The sequence below is a fragment of the Ochotona curzoniae genome, unplaced genomic scaffold (genome assembly GCF_017591425.1).
Source record: "Ochotona curzoniae isolate NIBS_2020 unplaced genomic scaffold, NIBS_Ocur_1.0 contig_48, whole genome shotgun sequence".
Taxonomy (NCBI): domain Eukaryota; kingdom Metazoa; phylum Chordata; class Mammalia; order Lagomorpha; family Ochotonidae; genus Ochotona; species Ochotona curzoniae.
In genome coordinates this window covers 50,943-68,657 of record NW_024466391.1, presented here as the reverse complement: position 1 = coordinate 68,657, position 17,715 = coordinate 50,943, and the positions used below count along the sequence as shown (strand labels likewise).

Genomic DNA, 17,715 nt, shown 5'->3' with positions numbered 1-17,715 from the left:
AGACCTGACAGTTTCAGGCTGCCTGCCCCGCGTTCTCAGAGGCTGGAACCTCAGCAGGTGGTGAGGAATGCGGAGGCTGTTATGTTAACCCTTTGCTCACCAAACGTCCGGCTGTTGCAGTCTGCCTCTGCTGCTCTCCGCCAGCGACGATCCCTCCGATTTCCCTGTCTCCGAGCTGGCCGCGTTTCCCGTCAGGCCGTTTTCAAAAGTGACTCAGCAGGTCTGGAGTGGGATGTCGGTTTCTCTACCTTTGCCCTGCTCCGTTCTCGTTGTTCTTCCAAGTTGTGTGGATCTTTTTGGCTCCACACTGTCCCAGGGAGCTTCACGGACCTCTCCCTGCGGTTCCCTGCTGTTCCTCTTTGCTGCTTCTGTAGCGCTCTATCCCTCTCTCATTGGACGCTCCCTCACAGCCTTCCTCCTACGTCGGCCATCTTAAAACCACCCCAACTCCTGACTTTTTGCATCAAAATGCAGATGGTCATGCCTGGGCTGTATTTTAGGAAGGCTTCATTTGCAGAAGCAGGCAGGGGTCTGGACATGGCCTGCGGGCCGTGGTTTGCTCACTGGGCTGCAGGGTCAGTGGAGGTCAGGACTTGCCTGCTGTGGCTCCGTCATCTTGTGCTGAACTTAGGTCTGGAGCTTATCATGCTGCAGTCGGCCAAGTAGCTGGCCCCAGGTGTCCAGGCAAGGAAGAGGCAGGAGGAAGAAAGCTTGTGTCTTTGTGCACCTGCCTTCAACTGAGTATCCTGTGGGATTTGGAATGGGCTGTTCCCAAAGCGGAAGGGGTCTGCTGCACGGTCTCCGAGGGCGGATGGAAGCCTGGGGAGCTGGAGGCGGGGTCTGCCTGCCAGGTATGCACCTGGCGCACCTGCCTCATTCAACTCTACCCCACTTGGGCCTCAAGGCAGGGCCACATCAGGTGGTTTCCAGGGCCTCTCCAGGCTCTTGAACAGATGGCTCTGAAGCCACAGCAGGGACTGAGCAGCACAAGTGTACAAAGGGTGACTTACTTGTGCCACATCAGGAAAATAACCAGAGCCCCATAGAAAATGTTTTTGAGCACTTCCTCAGCCACCCAGACTGGACACAGCCAAATGTCCTTCTCCAGGAAACACAGATTTTTCACATCCCTGGGAGTCCACTCAGTATTCAACAAGCATGACTGACATGTCACCACATGGTCCCATCCCAGAGCCATCACTCAAGCTGGAAAAGGAGGGACAAGGTGCAGGCTTAGGCAAATGACACTGGAGTGTTGAGAAGATGCACAGCTTGTGGGGATGTCAGCTGGGTGTGCCTGAGGCTGGCATCTGGACAAGGCATGACTGCCAAGCACAGCTTCTCCATCAGGACACACCCTGCGTGACAGGGAGGGCCGCTCTGTGTGTTGTTGGATGCTTAGGACTTCCCTGGCTTCAACTCAATCAGTGCCAGACACGGCTACCCAGCAGCAGTCACCTGAACTGTCTCCAGGCACTGCCACCTGGGGAACACGCCCTCCCTGGTTGAAAAGCCAGCACGGAGCAATTGTTTGGGGGTGTAGGAGCTGCCCAGTGCCTGATGGCAATGGTGCTTGCGCAAGTCTGCACCTGTGCTGACGTGGGCTTGCATGCCTTGCTTCATTGTGTGTTCATTTAAGAGCTAAAATGTAAAAGGCAGAAAAATGAACGTTAATCCTATCAGGCAATCTGGCAGGAAAGTCAAGAATCCCACCAAAGAAGGAACTGATGACCCAACTTGCCCATACATCAGACTAGACAGTGCCACCCCACTCCAGGAGCAGAGGGCTCCCCCACCCCCAGCCCAACACATCTGTCCCTACCCTAAGGAGAATTCCTTAGCAAATAAAATACGCCAGCTAGATATAAAGTATTATTTCTTAAGAGTTTCTTATTGGAAAGAATCACATATATATACACACAGGTCATTTCCCCAAGAAATAGGGTCATAACACATGCTGTGTTCCAGCAGCCAGGCCAGGGCCGGGCTGGAGCTGGGAGCTTAGCATTGCAGCTGGGACTCCACAGGGGTAACAGGGACCCCAGCACCTGGGCCGTCTGCTGCCTTCCCACGTGCATTAGCAGGGGAGCCAAGACTCCAGTGTGGGGAGTGGGTAATCCAAGTGGTGACTTGCTAAGTCACAACACCCGCCTTAAATTACAATATTAGAATACAGGTAATTGCTCATTTTAACTATATCCCATTTATTGCAAACCTTTATTTAGCTAAAATTCAGATTTCAGCTTGGTATCCTTTTTTTTTATTCATAAAATTTGGCAATTGGGAAAATCTTCAGATTTTTTTTTAAAGCTTACTCTCAGCTACCATGTGAAACTTTCCCAGCTTTCCAAAGTTGTACATTTTGTGTGTTTTGTCTTACTCCTTAGGCTAATCAGTACACTCTCCCAGTACTATGCCTTACACCGTGTTACCTCTACCCTTGCTATGACTCATGTGAAAGACAAGTACTCAGATGAAATGACTGCACAGGCGGACTAGAGCTGAAGTTGTCTGGCCCTCCACACAGGTACTGGGTGCTGTGTGCTCTGCTCCTCTGCAGCCCATGCAGGGATTTCCTGTCCCTCATCCTCCCCAGAACCCTGGCTTGCTCAGTTTCTGCTGGCTCTGAACTCGACTTGTTCGAACTTGGGGTAAAATTGACGAGGGCAGCCTTTAGGCTGGAGGTGGCCATGAGTCTGGTTGATGGGGGGATCAGCCCATGTGCACATCACAAACAATTTCATGTGGAATTACCCATGCTTGCATGTGGGTGCCAGCTGCACGGGGTGGATGAATCCCTAAGGCCATGTGCTGGGTTTGATCTTCTGCTGCCACTGGTTTTGTTCTGCACTGTGCTGTGAATTCTGTGTCCACTCCCAGTGTCCAGGCATGTACAAGGGGCTGTTCCCCAAAATGGGTTCTGAGTGGGGGATTCCTGTTTGCAGCCACGAGGCCACATAACCTCCAACACTATGGGAGAAACCTGGAGTTGAGAGCAGGGGCTTACCCAGCTCAACGTCTTTTCTCCATATCATTCCAATAACTGTGGTTGAGTATTTGAACTTCTGAGGACAGCCAGGCAGAAAAGAGGACTGGTCCTGGGAGAGAACCGTCCTTGTGGCCCTCAGCTTGCCGGTTCACTGTGGCTTGGTGCTCATGAGTGGCTCCTGTCCCACGTTGAACAGCCTTCCACCCTGCTTGGCTCCAACTATGTCTGTAGGCATGCAAGGTGGTCCAGGAGGAGGCCTGGGCGTGCTCAGAGCCCTGCAGCAGGCTGGCTGGGGCATGGGTGCTGGTGCTCCACAGGACAGCATTCATGTCCTGCCTCTGCTGCTGGCTGGCTAGAGGTCTCAGTCCCCCAGAGTCTTGCTGCTTTTTTGAGAGTGAAGTGCTGGGATGTGCACCCTGCGGGGCTGGGTGTAGGCCCCAGTCTCCCAAGGGTTAACTCCACAGCTTAGCTTGGTTCTCAAGGTGTAACAGGAAGAGCAATCATGGCCTGATACATTTAGCCCCTGGCTTGACTGCAATTTCCCTCCTTCCTGCTTCCCCTTTTTGCACATCCTCGGGGGAGCTTAGGTGTTGCTTAAGCATTGGGAAAGTGCTGGGAGGGGCCAAATAAACTATATAAGAGCAGTTCGACTTTGAATAAAGGGCTTCACTTCACAAGAATGAGCCTCTGTGTGTTGTGTGTGTTGTCTGTCTTGTCTGTCTCATAACCCTAGTCCCTCCGCTCGGCTTGGGGTATGTGGCAACGTGGGCATTGCCAACAGCTGGGTTGAGCACAGGATGGTTGGCTGTTGGCAATGCATTTAGTAGGTCATCATCCAGAGCCCCCGGTGTCACCTGGAAGGCTGGGGCAGAGCTGCCTGTGCGACATTGGGGCTGGCTACTCAGTCAGAAGGGAATAGCTGCATCCCCAGTTCCCAGATGAGGACACTGGGGCACTGCTGGCAGCCTCACCTCTCTCAGGCCACACACCCAGTAACAGGTGCAGGTTTGCACCTCGATATTCTCTTCCTTCCCTGGACGTGGTTGTCCCAGCTACTGCGAGAGCAAGGTAGACACCCTGGCCCAGAGGTGCAGAGGGGCTGTTGGCAGAGCTGGGCTCTCCAGTTTCTGGATCAGCATCAGGCTTCCAGGTCAGGCATTTTTATTTTACCCTAAAAGCCTTCCAGGGGGAAACACAATTCCTGGGGCTCAGCTTTAATGGGTTCTTTTATAGAATCGTGCAAATTATGGACTGATTAACTCAAAGAAACCCCGCACAAGAATGCAGGAAAGCCCAATGCTAACAGGGAAAATAGTAGAGCAGGGGGGAATTTGTTTTAAATGTTAATTGGTGAAAAACGGAGGTGAAGCCCCAGTGTGACACTGGTCTTGGAGGCCGGCTGTCTTGACTTCTGGCCCATCTGGGGGGCTCAGGTGAAGTTGGTTCCAGATGTGGCTCCCCCCCCACAAGTCATGGCTGCTACAGGCCACCAGCCCTATTTGCTGGTCCCGCTCCCTGAGCCAGGATGTCCTGACTGTAGTGGTTAGACAGCCTGGCTCAGTTAGCCTGGTCTGGTCTCGGATTCTGCTTGTTGCTTCTCACTGGGTTGATGGGTCGCTCAGCCTCTCTGGGCTTGTTCTGTTGTGAGGGGCAGACTTTGGAATACTCCTCGACATAATATGAAACATGTTTTCCAATAGCTCATCATCGTCAAAGGGATGGATGGATGGGAGGTCAGATGGGTAAATGGATAGATGAATGGAGAGATGGGGGTGGATGAATAGATGGACAGGTGGGTAGATGGATGGACAAATGGCTGAATCTGTGGACAGATGGACAGAGTCCCTTCTTGGTGTCACTGGCAGAACACGGCATAGACTGTTTCTTCCACTGCCTCCTTGGTCTCTGAGACCCTACATTCTCCTGATGTCCCCCTTCCTCCATCCTGGTCTTTTAGTACTGGGCACTACTGTGCAGTTGTGGCCACGTTGGCCTGACCTCCCTGGCATCTGAGACATCTGGACCCCTCCCTCAACTGCCTGTCCAGCGATCTGCTCCTCCCATATAAGCCTGCTCAGCCTCCCATCTTCAAACCCCATCTCCCTGGGGACACCCATGAGCACGTTGCTCTGGCCAGACCACTGCCCCAAGCCTGCTTTTCTGGAGCACTGCTGGCAGCTGCATTTGCCCTGTGACAGATGTAGGCTTTGGAGCCCAGGAAGGATGGCCTGGGACCTGCTTACTGCTTCCGCAGGCCTGCCAAGCACGGGCTCTGGATGCCCTGCCAGGGTCCCTGGGCGTCAGAGAGGTATTTCCAACTATGGCTGCTGAACCAACGTGGACTTGGTTGGCTGATTTACTTCCTCACCGTGGTCAACTCTCCTCCGTATACCCCGGCCCCTTTCTCAGTCCCATGGGACCCTCTCTGCAAATCTGATCAATTTCCTTTCAAAATGCACCCAAAAGTCATCCTGGGCCTGTTCAGGGCTATGTCAGTTGTCCTTTGGTTGCCCAGGACTTCACTGGGTGAAGGGCACACATCTCATTTCTCAATGTCCTGTGAGTCCATAATTACTTCAAAACTGAGAGTTAATGGCAGAATAAAGTCTCAAGGTGTATTTCTAAAGGCACTGTGATCATTTCTCTTTGACTTCATGCCAGCCTTGCTCCGGTACCATGGGGTCTCATCTCCCTACTTCCGACTCAACTCTTGCTATCCATCTCCAGGGGACAGCCAGAGGTGGTCCCTGCCCTCGCAGCATCCTTGGGAAGTCACGTCCCAAGTCCCAGTGGCAGGATGCATGACTACAGCATGCGATTGGCTATACTTCTGATAGCCAGAGGCTCAATTTCTTCATCAAGACACATCCTGGGGCTCTGGGTAGACGTGGGTTCTAGGGATATGAACCAAGCCAGTTAACAACCCTCAGGAGATACCTGCTGGGTCTGAGACTGCCCCTGCCAGCTGCCTTCCTTGCCCCCATCACTCCTCTGCCCCCTCTGCCTCCTCACTCTTCCCCAGCCTCGAGTGCTCACAAGGCCCCTGTGTGGTCAGCTGGGTCCTTGGCCATGGTCCCCGCCTTCCTTGGCATGAAGCAGGGTTATGTCCCACGCTTTGAAATGAGGTGGGTTAGACTTGGATCTCACTAGCCTAAGACTGTCTGGCTCGGTGTGGCTCCCTGTCCCTCCCTAGTTCTGTGTTGCACTGCACACATTTGTGTCTTTGTGGGATCCCTGCCAGAAGCACGGGAGCCTGGAGAATTATTGTTTCTTGTTCTGTGGTCAGCTGCATTCCATGTGCCTTCAGCAGCTCCTGGCCCTGCTGGGTGGCCAGTGTGCATGTGTGGACGTGTGGTGAGGTGTGTACAGCCTTCCCCTAACTGCTTTTTGTTGCTCTTAACTGTTTCCGCTCTAGGGCAGAGCATCAACCCCAAGTTGGCAGGCCTGATCGGGCGACAGGGGAACCAGAACAATCAGCCTTTCATGGTGGCATTCTTCAAGGCCATGGAGGTCCACTTGCGAAGCATCTGCTCCACAGGGGGCAAGCAGCGCAGCCAGAACCGCTCCAAGCCACCCAAGAACCAGGAGGTCCTGAGGGTGACCAATGTGGCGGGTATGACACAACTCCCTGCGACGCCTGGAGGAGGAGGGCTTGGAAATCTGTGCAGGGGCTCCCCAGAGCTGCTGCCCCTCCTGCTCAGAGCTCACCATCTTCATTCTGTAGAAACAGCGCACTCATTTGAAACACAAGGAGTAAACCCTCGATCATGTGTTGGTCACACGATGTGAAGGAGGCCTGTGTGGGGAGATGGTAGTGGGATGCCTTGGGAGGAAGAAGGGGCTTGCGAAGCAGCTGACACCTGTGGCAGATTCCGGCACCTGCTAAGTATGGCTGGGAGGGCTTTCTGGTACCTGTTTTGGGGGAATATGTTAAGGTTTGCTTTACTGTAATTTTCAAATTTAGAAAGGTAACTTCTCATTGCACACAGTTCCAGGATAAACACAGGCAGAGCTTGGCAGCATGTGCACCCTGTAGTTCTTTCTTTTGCAAGATTTGATTTATTTGGAAGGCAGAGTGACCAAAAAAAAAAAAAAAAAAAAGGAGCACACACAGACACACACACCACTTCACTCTCTAAATGGTTGCACCCACCAGGGCTGAGCCAGAATTGCAATTGGGGCCTTATGTGGGTGGGCAGGGGACCAAGGACTTCATCCTCTTGTGCTTTCCCATGCACATGAAAAGGACGTTAGACTGGAAATGGAGCTGCCAGGAGTTGAACCTATGCTCCAGTATGGATACCGTTGTCACTGATGGCAGTCTGACACACTGCGCCGCCATGTGAGCCAGGCTCTGCAGTTCTGGAGTCTTCCGTTGTACAGAGGGTACAAGGAGCTGGTCCGAGAGCATGGAGCAAGCCTGTAGCAGCTCGGGGATGGGTGCCCCGAGCCCGGGCAGTCCACCAGCCTCCCTACAACCCTGGAGGCTGGTTCTGATGATTCCGCGGAGGCTTGGAGGGGTGTGGTCCTTCCCCAGCAGACCAGTTGGGCACTTGGATGCCCCTGGTAGACTGAGGTTGCTAGGTTGCATTCAGATCTTGAGTTTGGGGGCCAAGGCATGGGTACAGCCTTCCTGTACCGGGGTCAGCTGAGGCCTCCTCCCCCAGCACCTGTCTGTCCTGCTCTGTAAGGGTCAGTGCCCCCATTTGTCCGAGATGCATTTGATTCTCCCAGGGGACTGGAGATAAGGCTTTCAGTAGATTATTGCCTCCCTGCAGTCCGCTTCCCAGGGGACTTCACAGACGAGCAGCTGGATCAAGGCTGTCCTGCGTGTGGCTCTACACATCCCTCACCCCTAGTTCAGGGAATGGCCACCTGGGGCTCTTGGTCCTAATTCCTGGGAAGTTGTGTGAGAACAACCAGAATAACAGCGCTGAGTTGTGTCTCTGTGCTCGTCTGTGGAGCCCGTGAACACACTGCTGTACCGGGCAAGGCAGTTAATGCTGCCTGTGGAGTTGTCTTTCAGCTGACCTTGAAATCAGCTCTGGTCACCCAGGCAGATCCAGACGATCCTGGAGTCTGGTACCTTTCTCGGAGAGCACAGTTCCTCCCCGTGATCAGAGATGTGAGAGTGCGGGGTGCTGCTCTGCTGGCTGAGGCGATCATGAGGTCCTCCAGATGAGGAAGGTGGGCAGGCTCTCTCCCCTGAACCCCCTGACACTGCTGTCACCCAGTGTTGCCCAGGCCTTGGGTGGGTTCAGAGGCAGATCCTAGTCCTGCCCATGAGTTCCAGCTGAACCCGAGGCAGGGTGGGTCTGGGCACCAACCAGCTTAGCCAGCCACAGGGGGCCCTGTGCTGGCTCTAGCTCTCCCAGCTCATGGGCCTGGGGCATGGTGGGGCAGCAGAAGCGGCAGCGGCAGAAGTGGCAGCGACAGTCCCCAGACTCCTACCACCTCCCCTGTCATGAAATTTCTGTGCAGTTAGCTTTCCCAGGGCAAATGAGATCTGCTGTGGTTGGTCAGCTGCCCCCAATGCCCCTTGCGGGGGTTCCTGTGGCTCCAGGCTGTGGAGTAATCTAGGGGGTCTGTCCCAGCAGGTGACTCTCTTGTGTTTTCAGGCTTTTCAAAAGGATCTGAAATCCCACCCCATACAATAAAAACCCACGCGAGCCCTGGTTTGCGCTTGGAAGCCCTCTATGTGCTGAACCCCTGGGTGCTGAAGCAGCTGTTTCAGAGAGAGGGGCGGGAGAGGGGAGGGGGCTGTTACTCACTTGGCCCTGAACCAGGACAGCATCTGGGGTATGGGCCCCTTCTGGGGACTGCAGCTTCCTGTGGGACGTGAACAGAGAGGCGGGCACCATGAGGGCAGTGCTCAGGAAGGTGGGGTCCGAGGGGCAGAGGTTCATGGTGCAGAGGAGGGATTCCTGTCACCATTGGGGGAGGAGAGGAAGCCACAAAGGCTGAGACCAGGGAGGGGACTTGGAAGGGTGGGTGGAACCAGGCTTCCTCTTGGGGCCTGGCCACTTCACTCCACAGAAAGCGCCCACACGTCTTGGGTCTGAACTTTGTCGCGGATAGATTCCTGTCCTGCAGGGCTCCGAGTGGGAATAGTGGGAGCAGAGCAGATGCAGGGCAACTCCAAGCCAGGGCTTTGACAGAGGTACCAGTCGCAAGTGCCGGCTAATTCCACTGCAGCCAGGTCTCTCCTGGGTCCTGGCACTCTCGCAAGGGAATGAAGGGCAAAGGGCTGCATCTGTATAGCCCCCAGCTGGGACCATCACCACTTTGCCTGGCATCTGCCTCTTTGCTGGGCGGGTCTGCTTCCTGGCTCTGCTGCATGTTCTAAAGCCCACCTGGAAGTTTGCTTTCTTAGGGCAGTGCTGAGGCCGAGGCCCTGGGCTGGGCTTAGCCAGGCCTTGCCTGCGTGGGAGGGTGCACACAGGTGCTTGTGCCATTTGAAGTGCTCCCAGGTCACGTGACCGCCAGGAATCCTGCCGCAGGGCTACACAGGTTGACATCACTGGCTTGGTGGTGTCTGTGACGGGCAGGGGACACGTGTCCCAGCCTGTGCTGCCACCCTCACTCCGGCCCTACCTACTCATGTGATGGCTCAGGCTCCAGAAACTGTGGCCTTTGCCTCCCGTTGGAGCCAAAGTCCTTGTGGCCAGCAGGCCAGCCAGTTGAGCGCGGGGGCGGCAGCACAGGCCCAGTGCAGGCAGGGACTTGCTCGGGCAGGGTTTGGAGGGAGGTGAAGGAAGCAGCCTCTGGCTTCACTTCCTGCTCACCTGTTCTCTGTTGTGGGTGGGGACCGAGGAGGCTTGTGCCAGCTCCCTTTCCCTGCTTTGCCATGGGCATGAGCCCACAGAGACACAGGCGTTCCAGCCTGGTTCTGCTGGGACAGCCACGAGCCGAGGCCTGGAAGGGCTGGGTGGTAACGTCCAGGCTCCCAGCAGGTCTGCAAGCAGCTTTGTGGGCTGTTCTCTGCCCCAGGCTGCTGGGCCTCGGCTTGGACGTTGAGCCTTGCAAAGCTTCTAGACTGGGTGTGGGAGACACTTGGGTACCTGAGCCGGGCCCTGGGGTGGGCTGTCCCTGCTCGACCAACCCCTGTGCACCCTCCTCCCGTTGTAACTTCCTCACACCGAGTGAGCAGCTTTTTCAGGACTGTGGGAACTGTAGATTGTTTGCTTGTTTTGTTTTTTAAGATTTATTTATTTCAAGGACCTGCCCAGTGGTTCAACTGACTAATTCTCCACCTCAAAGCTCCAGTATCCCACAGAGACACCAATTTGTGTCCTGGCTGCTCCATCTCCCATCCAACGTGCGGTCTGAATCTTTCTGTCTCTCCTCTCTCTAAATCTGTCTTTCTAATAACAATAAATAAATCTTTTAAAAAAAGATATCAATTTGAAAGAGTTATAGAGAGGGAGGGAGAGACAGCGAGATCTTCCATCTGCTGGTTCAGTCTTCAAATGACTGCAAAGGAAAGGGCTAAGCTGATCCAAACCTGGGAACCAAGGGCTTCTTCCACGTGGGTACAGGGACCAAAGGTTAGGGTTAGGGTTCCTCTACTGCTATCCCAGGCCATTAGAAGAGAGCTGGACTGGAAATGGAGCAGTCAGGACTAGAACCCATACCCATATGGGATGCCAGCATTGCAGGCATAGGTTTAATTTGCTATGCCATCACATCAGTCCCTGCAGGCACTGTTGCCCACAGCCCCATTCCCCTGCTGTACAGTGGGCCGCCTGCCCTGCCCTGGGTCTCCAGTGGCAGGGAATGGGCTCACGGCTTAGGTCTGAGGCTCTGACATTGTCCCGGGGAGGGGAAGAGGCTGCCAGGAGGCCACCCCCACACTCCCCGAGAGAAGTCAGGGTAGCTGGGTACACCTGGCAGGGCTGGTGGGCAGGGCTAGCCTCTGTGTGCCTCTGCCCTCAGCCCCAGCCCGCCCTGCATTAGCGGCTGTTAGCATGGCCAGAGACCAGCCTTGCCCTTGCCACTGTGTGCCTGTATGTTCATGTCACCGACAAGGGGGCACACCAGGCTTGTGGCAGCCAATGGTGACATCACAAGGCCTGTTGGCAGAGGTGGCCTTGGAAGGAAGGCTTGACTGCTGCCTGATGCAGACATGCAGAGATGATGGGCAGGGACAGCTGAGGGCATTTCAGGTGGGTAAGGGAGAAGCCAATGGCAGTTACTATGCTGTGTGTCCATATGCACACAGATTTGTGTGTGTGGAAGAGGCAGGGATCACAGCAGGTTTGCAGCTGTGCAGTCCTGGACCTAAACACTGACAGTCCGTGTCCCCAATGAAAAACCCCAGGGTGTCCCTCATCATCCCTCAGAGAGACCTCAGGAGTGTTTGTCTAGCTCAGTGGCATTGTACTCCCACAGGGGGTGTCCTGGGGGCCACCAGGCAGGGGGAGCAGGGGCTGATCCCTGCCAGCAGCGCCCCTGCTGCCAGCAGTGGGCGGGCACGTGGATGGAGAGCAAATCTGGGCAGGTGACAACATTCTGACAAGTGTGCATTTCACAGACACCCACAGGAGGACCAGGAGGGGCTGTGAGCCAGGACTCGGTGCGAGCAGGGCAGGCACTAGGCTGGGCATTGGTCTGAAGCTGCCTTCCCAGGAGGGCTGTTGCACAGAGGGGGCCTGACCTGTGTCTTTTTCCTCCTTGGGTTCTGCTTCTTGGCCTCGTCCTCAGAAAACAGCAGCAGTGACCAGAGGCAGGCATGTAAGAAGCATGTGCTGTATGTCAGCTTCCGCGACCTGGGCTGGCAGGTAAGGGGTGTCTTGTGCAGGCTGGTGTGTCCTGCCTGGTAGAAGCCACTGGTTCCAGTCCCACACTGAGCCTTGCCTGTGGTGCTGCCAGGAGCCACAGCACGAGGTGGCCACCATGGCACATCTGCTTTGTTCGTTACTGTATTCTGCTTGTGCTGGATCCCTTGCTCAGCAGGTGTGGCTGAACCTTTGCCCTCTGATGTTGGGCCTGCATGGTGGTGCCTGGCCATAGGGGGATGGTAATGGTGAGGGCACCTTGTGCGGGGCAGGGCCTGCGATGGGCCTCACACTGTTCTGCCTGCTGCAGGACTGGATCATCGCGCCTGAGGGCTACGCCGCCTACTACTGTGAGGAGGAGAGCACCTTCCCACTGAACTCCTACATGAACGCCACCAACCACGCCATCGTGCAGATCCTGGTAGGTGGCAAGGGGTCAGCTGAGCGTGGGCTGGGCTGCAGAGCCCCTTGGATGTGCCTCCATGGAGGGAGGAAGGTTAGATTGACAGCTGACCCGAGGCTGCTGTGTGAATTTCATGGGCATCCTTGCACGATTTTTTTTAAAAAATCACATTTTGTGCATTAATTGGTATAAAGGTGAATATGGTCTTGACTGGAGTTCTTGTTGCAAAAGAAGCTAAACAGCTCCCTGAGCTCCTAGGAGCTCATGGGAGGGGTGGGCCCTGCTCTGTGTCAGTGTGGGGTCCATTGTCTTTGGCTGAGGGGCATATTCACCCCTCCTTCAGTCGTGGCCTCCCCACCTCCACACCTGGAGGACCTAAGAAGCAACCTGTCCCCACAGGGACAGCTTATTGGCTCCCAGTGGCGCTCGCGTGACCCCTGCAAACATCTGAGTTTGCTTGCCTCTGTGCCGCCTTCTGTACCTGTCGTAGTGGGCAAGGGTCAGGAACACCGCCTGAGGGAAGCCACTGGGTCTGACTTGCCTGACTGCTTTGGCCCCTTCCCCTCTGAAGCAGCCAGCACCCCCACTCAGCTCCCGTAGTGTGCCATCTGTGTCACCTGCGGTTTATGTGCACTAGCTGTAAGCATGGCTCGCCCTATGTCCACCATGTTCCAGGTCCACTTCATCAACCTGGACACAGTGCCCAAGCCCTGCTGCACGCCCACCCAGCTCAACGCCATCTCCATCCTCTACTTCAACGACAGCTCCAATGTCATCCTGAAGAAATACAGAAACATGGTGGTGCAGGCCTGTGGTTGCCACTAGGCCCCACACTGCCCGGGGGAGGGGGCAGACCTGAGGGGACCGCATCTTCCCCATCCTTCTGGGGCCCTTGTCCAATGTCTCCCATGGCCTGGTGCCCCCACCACCTGCTTGGGCCAGGAGCTAGCTGACCACCTGCCTCCACAAGGCCTGCCCACCGCCCTGCAACTGCGTGCGTGAGAATGTTAAGGAACAGGAGCCTCCACCACTTTGCATCTGGTTTGTGCTGTGGGTGGTGTCCCCCGGGCAAGACCCTACAAGCTGCTGCGGGCCACGTGGAGCAGGAAGAATTCCCGGTTGACCAGATTGCACGGCTGTGGCCACTGGCTGTGCAGTGCAGAGCTGTGCATGGACTCGTCCCAGAGTGAACAGCACCCCTCAGCCAAGGCCTCCAGCAGGCAAGAAAGGAAGAGGGTGCAGCCAGGGGCACATTTTCTCTGCTCTAAGGGAAGGCTGACGTTAGACGTTCCTGTACTAAATGTCACAATAAAGCCAGTGGGTGGAAATGGTTAGGTTGTCGCAGATCTGTCTTCTTGACCCCAATTCTTGGAGTGTCCTTATCTCATAAACAGAAGCATGGCTGGAGGGAGGCAGAGAGGTGTTCTTGTTCCTAGTCCCAGCTAAACCTGAGGGAAGGAGGGAGTGTTTGCCTGGGTGCACCCCCAAAGCCAGAGTTTGGTGGGGAAGGGAAGACGTGTGTTATGGCAATGGCCCGAGAAGCTAGTACCTGGCTGTCCAGTCCTCCCTGGGCCAGGCTGCGACCTGCATGCAGCTGAAGCTGGAGGGACAAAGCCCCAGGAGTCCTCACCCTCAGTAGGAAGAGGTGAACATGCTGAATGCTCCAGAAGCTTCTGGGGCTGGGCACTGGTGGGACACCCACAGACTCCTGGGAAGGGGTTTGGCTGACCATGTGGCTCCCTGAGGTCAGAGAGAGGCAACATGGTGGGGAGTGGCAAGAGTGCAGGGCCCACCGGACTTGGATCACTGCAGAAGGTTCTAGAAGCTATCCCAAGGACAGCTGCCCAACCAAGCAACCTGACTTGCTGATGGCATTTCTTAGCCTGTTGTGTTCAGGCAGCTTCCAGTTGCAAACAGAACAGTCACAGGAGGGTGGCCACTCCTGTGTCAGTGGAGAGAATGAGGTGGTTTGGGCAGACGGTGGCCCTGTGGGAGGAGTGCCAGGACCATTTGCTGGGGCCCTGACTCTCCTGTCTTTTTCTTCTTCAGTAGCATGGGCCACAACCCTCCCTGGGCCTGGGCATTTCAGGGAGAGTATTTATTGGTTGGGTTTATAGTTTGTTGGCAAACACGAAGCATGGCATGTGACAGATTCCCGATGCTCAGCTCTTGACCACACTGGTTGGCATCCCCTGTGTGTGCTAAACTGCGAGTCAACAGAGAAACGGATTCTTTCCGTCAGAAGCCTGTTGAGCTCGTACTCCTCCCTCCTTGTCTTCCATGTTAAGACAGTTAATTGATGGTTCGCCGTGTGTACCAGGATGCACAAGCGAAAAGTCTATGCAGAGAAGTGGCAGAGGGATTGATGGGCAGGAAAAGGGCACATTTGCCCCAGGGTCCCAAGCTTGTGTGTCTGTGCCGTGCGTGTTTGTGTGTGTCTATATGTGTCTTTACTATGTGTGTGCATGTCTGGATGTGCTGTGTGTCTGTTCATATTGTGGGTTTCTGTGTGTGTGTGTGCTGTCTAGGTGTATTGTATGTGTATGTGTTTGTTCATATTGTGGATTTCTGTGTGTACTGTGTGTGTATGTTCATATTGTCAGTTTCTCTGTGCTGTGTGTGTCTGTGTGTCAGATGTGTCTGTGTTGTGCGTGTTTCTGTGTGTTGTGAGCGCTTGCCCCAGCTGCTGGGTGCTATGCACTGTGAGCTAGCTGCTCCCCACCCCGGCCCTGGGTTGGAGCAGACACGCTGGCCAGTGTTTGCTGCAACTGTTTGGGGCTACAAACAGGAGAGATGGAACCAAATAGCAAATGTGAACTTGGTAGGCTCCACTACAAAGCTCCTTGATTGAATTACAGTACAGCTGTCAGCAGCTGTTTCAAAGCAGCAGGGGGTAGATGCGCTGTGTTTACTGCGAGCATAGCTGAGAGATTCAGTCATCCCAACAAACCAGAGGCAGGAGGGAAAGGGAAAAAAACAGGGGGGTGGGGTGGGAGAGGAGATGCAGACACCCGCACTTGAACGCCACGCAAAGCCGAGATGTTCCGCCGGTGCAGATTGCGTGGGCAGTTTGGGGGCCTCCCCTGGAACCTGGCCCTGCACGGGAAGGCCGAGGGCAGACCTGGGGACGGTGGCCAGGGCTGAGGCTGCCCAGCACTCAGAGTGCACTTGCCAGGCCGCGGACAACTGCGCTTCAGGCTTCTCGGCACTTTGAAGCGGCCGCGGAGGTCACTCAAGGGTTGCTGTTCGGACTGCAGCCGGGCCTTGGCCACACTGCTGGCCAGCTCTCTGCGCCTCCGACGACACAGCCTCCCAAACAAGCTCCAGCCCTGCCATCTCCGAGCCCTCCAGTCACTGGCCTGATGTGCTTCCAACTTTTGTTCTTCCCAAGCTGCAGACCAGAGCGGCAAATCAGAGGTCCACATGCGGCTGCAGATGCATTTTGCCAGCGTGCTTTCTGAAGAATCAGAAGAGTCGGGTGAAAAAAAAAAAAATTCAAATCTGGCTTCTCTTGAAAAATAGCTCTGGCCACCTGGGTCCCTTTCTGGCTGGAGCAAGGGGCAGCTGGTGCTGTGGTCACCACTGCTCCCTACTGCCTCCTACAGAGGGCATGTGTAGGCTGCAATGGCTTACGTCCAGATACCCACTGACCTGTGGGCAGAGGATGCTGGGCAGACCAGCTCACCTGCTCCCTCCTGTTCAGTGCAGGAGGCACACCTGTTCAGTGCAGAGCCACACAGCCTCAACTTCAGCCTTTGCCTTTCCCTTGCCCACTCTTGGTTGGCACCTGCCCTGTCCACTTGCAGTGGCACCACTTCTGTGTTGCTTCTGCTTCCTGTCAGGTAGACAGGTGGCAGAACTTCCTACCAATCCTCCAACTGGTGGTGGCTGAAATTGGAAGTTGAACTTCCAAAAGCCCGGGTCTTGCCTGGGTTGGAATCTCTTGGGGGTTTTATGGGGAATGTGAGAATTCCTGGGCCCCAGCTCTAATCCTCCACAAGCCCCTTCACCAGGCCCCGTGCCAGTCCCTGAATTGAGGCTGTGCTCCCAGACCAGGTCCCCAGGCCTGGAAATGCCCTTCCTGCTTCCCCTGGCATCGGGCTCAGTGATGGAGCAGGGCTGATGGCCTCATCCATTGCCCTGTGCACATCCCAGTCCCTCCCTCTGCTTTCTCTCACCTGTGGGCCTGGCAGGGCACTGGCAGGTGTGGCAAGGGCTGCAAGACCTTTCTCTGCGTACGAGATTCACATGGCGTCTTTGAGCCCCTCCCTCGGCTCAGGTCCTGTGCAGAATGCACAGAGTACCTGCAGCTCCTGGGGCCGCTGGATGCAGCACTGCACACCTGTGACTTAAAGCAGTGCTGATGGAGGTGTTCACTCCTGGGAGTTGTGTCTGTAGGGACTGGCAGCCTCTCAGGGAGCCCAAGCACCCCTTGTGCCTGTCTCATGGAGGACCCTTGGTCTTGGCTTGAGGGTCTGGACAGGTGAGCGAGGCTGACCTCATCCTAACCCCTTAATTAAGAGCATCTGCAGACCTTTGTCTTGGCAAGCTTGTATGCATAATTCCTAGGCTTGCCTTTCCTCAGGCCACCGATCTGGCCATGAGGATAAGTCACCTGGTGCTCTCCCAGGCCCTGTCCCCCTTTCCCACCACCAGGGCTTTCCAACCTAGTCTCAGCTTGCTCTGACACTGCCCTGGTTGATCCATCTCTGCCAGGCTGAATTGGTGGGAGTAGTGGCTGCAGGAGCCACTCCCAGGCACTGGCCCTTCTCCATCCCTTGTTGGTCTGCACTTGCTGCCAGGGGCCACTGGCCAGGATCCACCCTCAGGAGTAGGCAGGCCAATACAAACAGATGGCCATGGCCAAGGGCGGCTGTGGAGAGCGGAGCCACGCCTCAAAGATGGCATTTGTTGGTCATTGTCTCGTGGCACAAAGGTTGTAAACAGGTTTCGGGAAGTTACTGAGGATTGGGCCGAGCACGCAGGGAAGCTACGTGACCTAAGTCATGATGGGTGTGCTTACCGCATGATGTGAGGAGCTGTGTATGGATTGGTTTGTGTAATGTAAAAAAGTTGTGGGTAAAGAAGAGTTAAAGGAAGAGATTCTCCCAGGCGCACCGCTAGAGCTAAGGCTATCGCTTCAAGGCTATTGCTAGCACTAGGCTGTAGCTGCTTTTGCTTTGCTGCAATAAATCTTACAACTGCTGTGACTACCCTTGAGTCCGCAGAAATAAACTTTTTAAAGAATCTTTACCGTATCGGGGTCTTGCTCATGGGACGAGCGACCCCGATAGGCGGCCAAACCTCCACGCCCCCTCCAGGAACAAGGTTTGCTGTGAGGACAGGATGAGCTTCCTCCTGGAAGTGCCCATGTTGCCCTCATTCATTCATTCATTCATTCAGTGTTTCCCTACACAAAGTCAGGGCACCTGCTAACAAACTAGCCAGGACCACCACCCGACACAGAGGCCCTCCCTCCTCCAGGAGGAAGTGATAAAAACCTCGTTGATGTCTCACTAGTATGGAGATGACTACAGACCACGCTG

The 17,715-nt window shown here is 55.2% G+C and overlaps 1 protein-coding gene across 2 annotated transcripts in view; it reads left to right on the top strand.

Moving 5' to 3' along the window:
• The window catches only part of LOC121161627 (bone morphogenetic protein 7-like), a 68,996-nt gene extending 56,002 nt beyond the window's left edge, over nt 1-12,994 (top strand). The window contains exons 4-7 of one of the 2 annotated variants that reach the window (XM_040988138.1): nt 6,405-6,602; nt 11,693-11,769; nt 12,077-12,187; nt 12,845-12,994. In XM_040988138.1, coding sequence (XP_040844072.1) covers nt 6,405-6,602; nt 11,693-11,769; nt 12,077-12,187; nt 12,845-12,994 — 536 coding nt within the window. The remainder of the gene's footprint in view (nt 1-6,404; nt 6,603-11,692; nt 11,770-12,076; nt 12,188-12,844) is intronic. The other variant, XM_040988139.1, reaches the window with a different exon arrangement.
• Nucleotides 12,995-17,715: the final 4,721 nt, after the last annotated feature.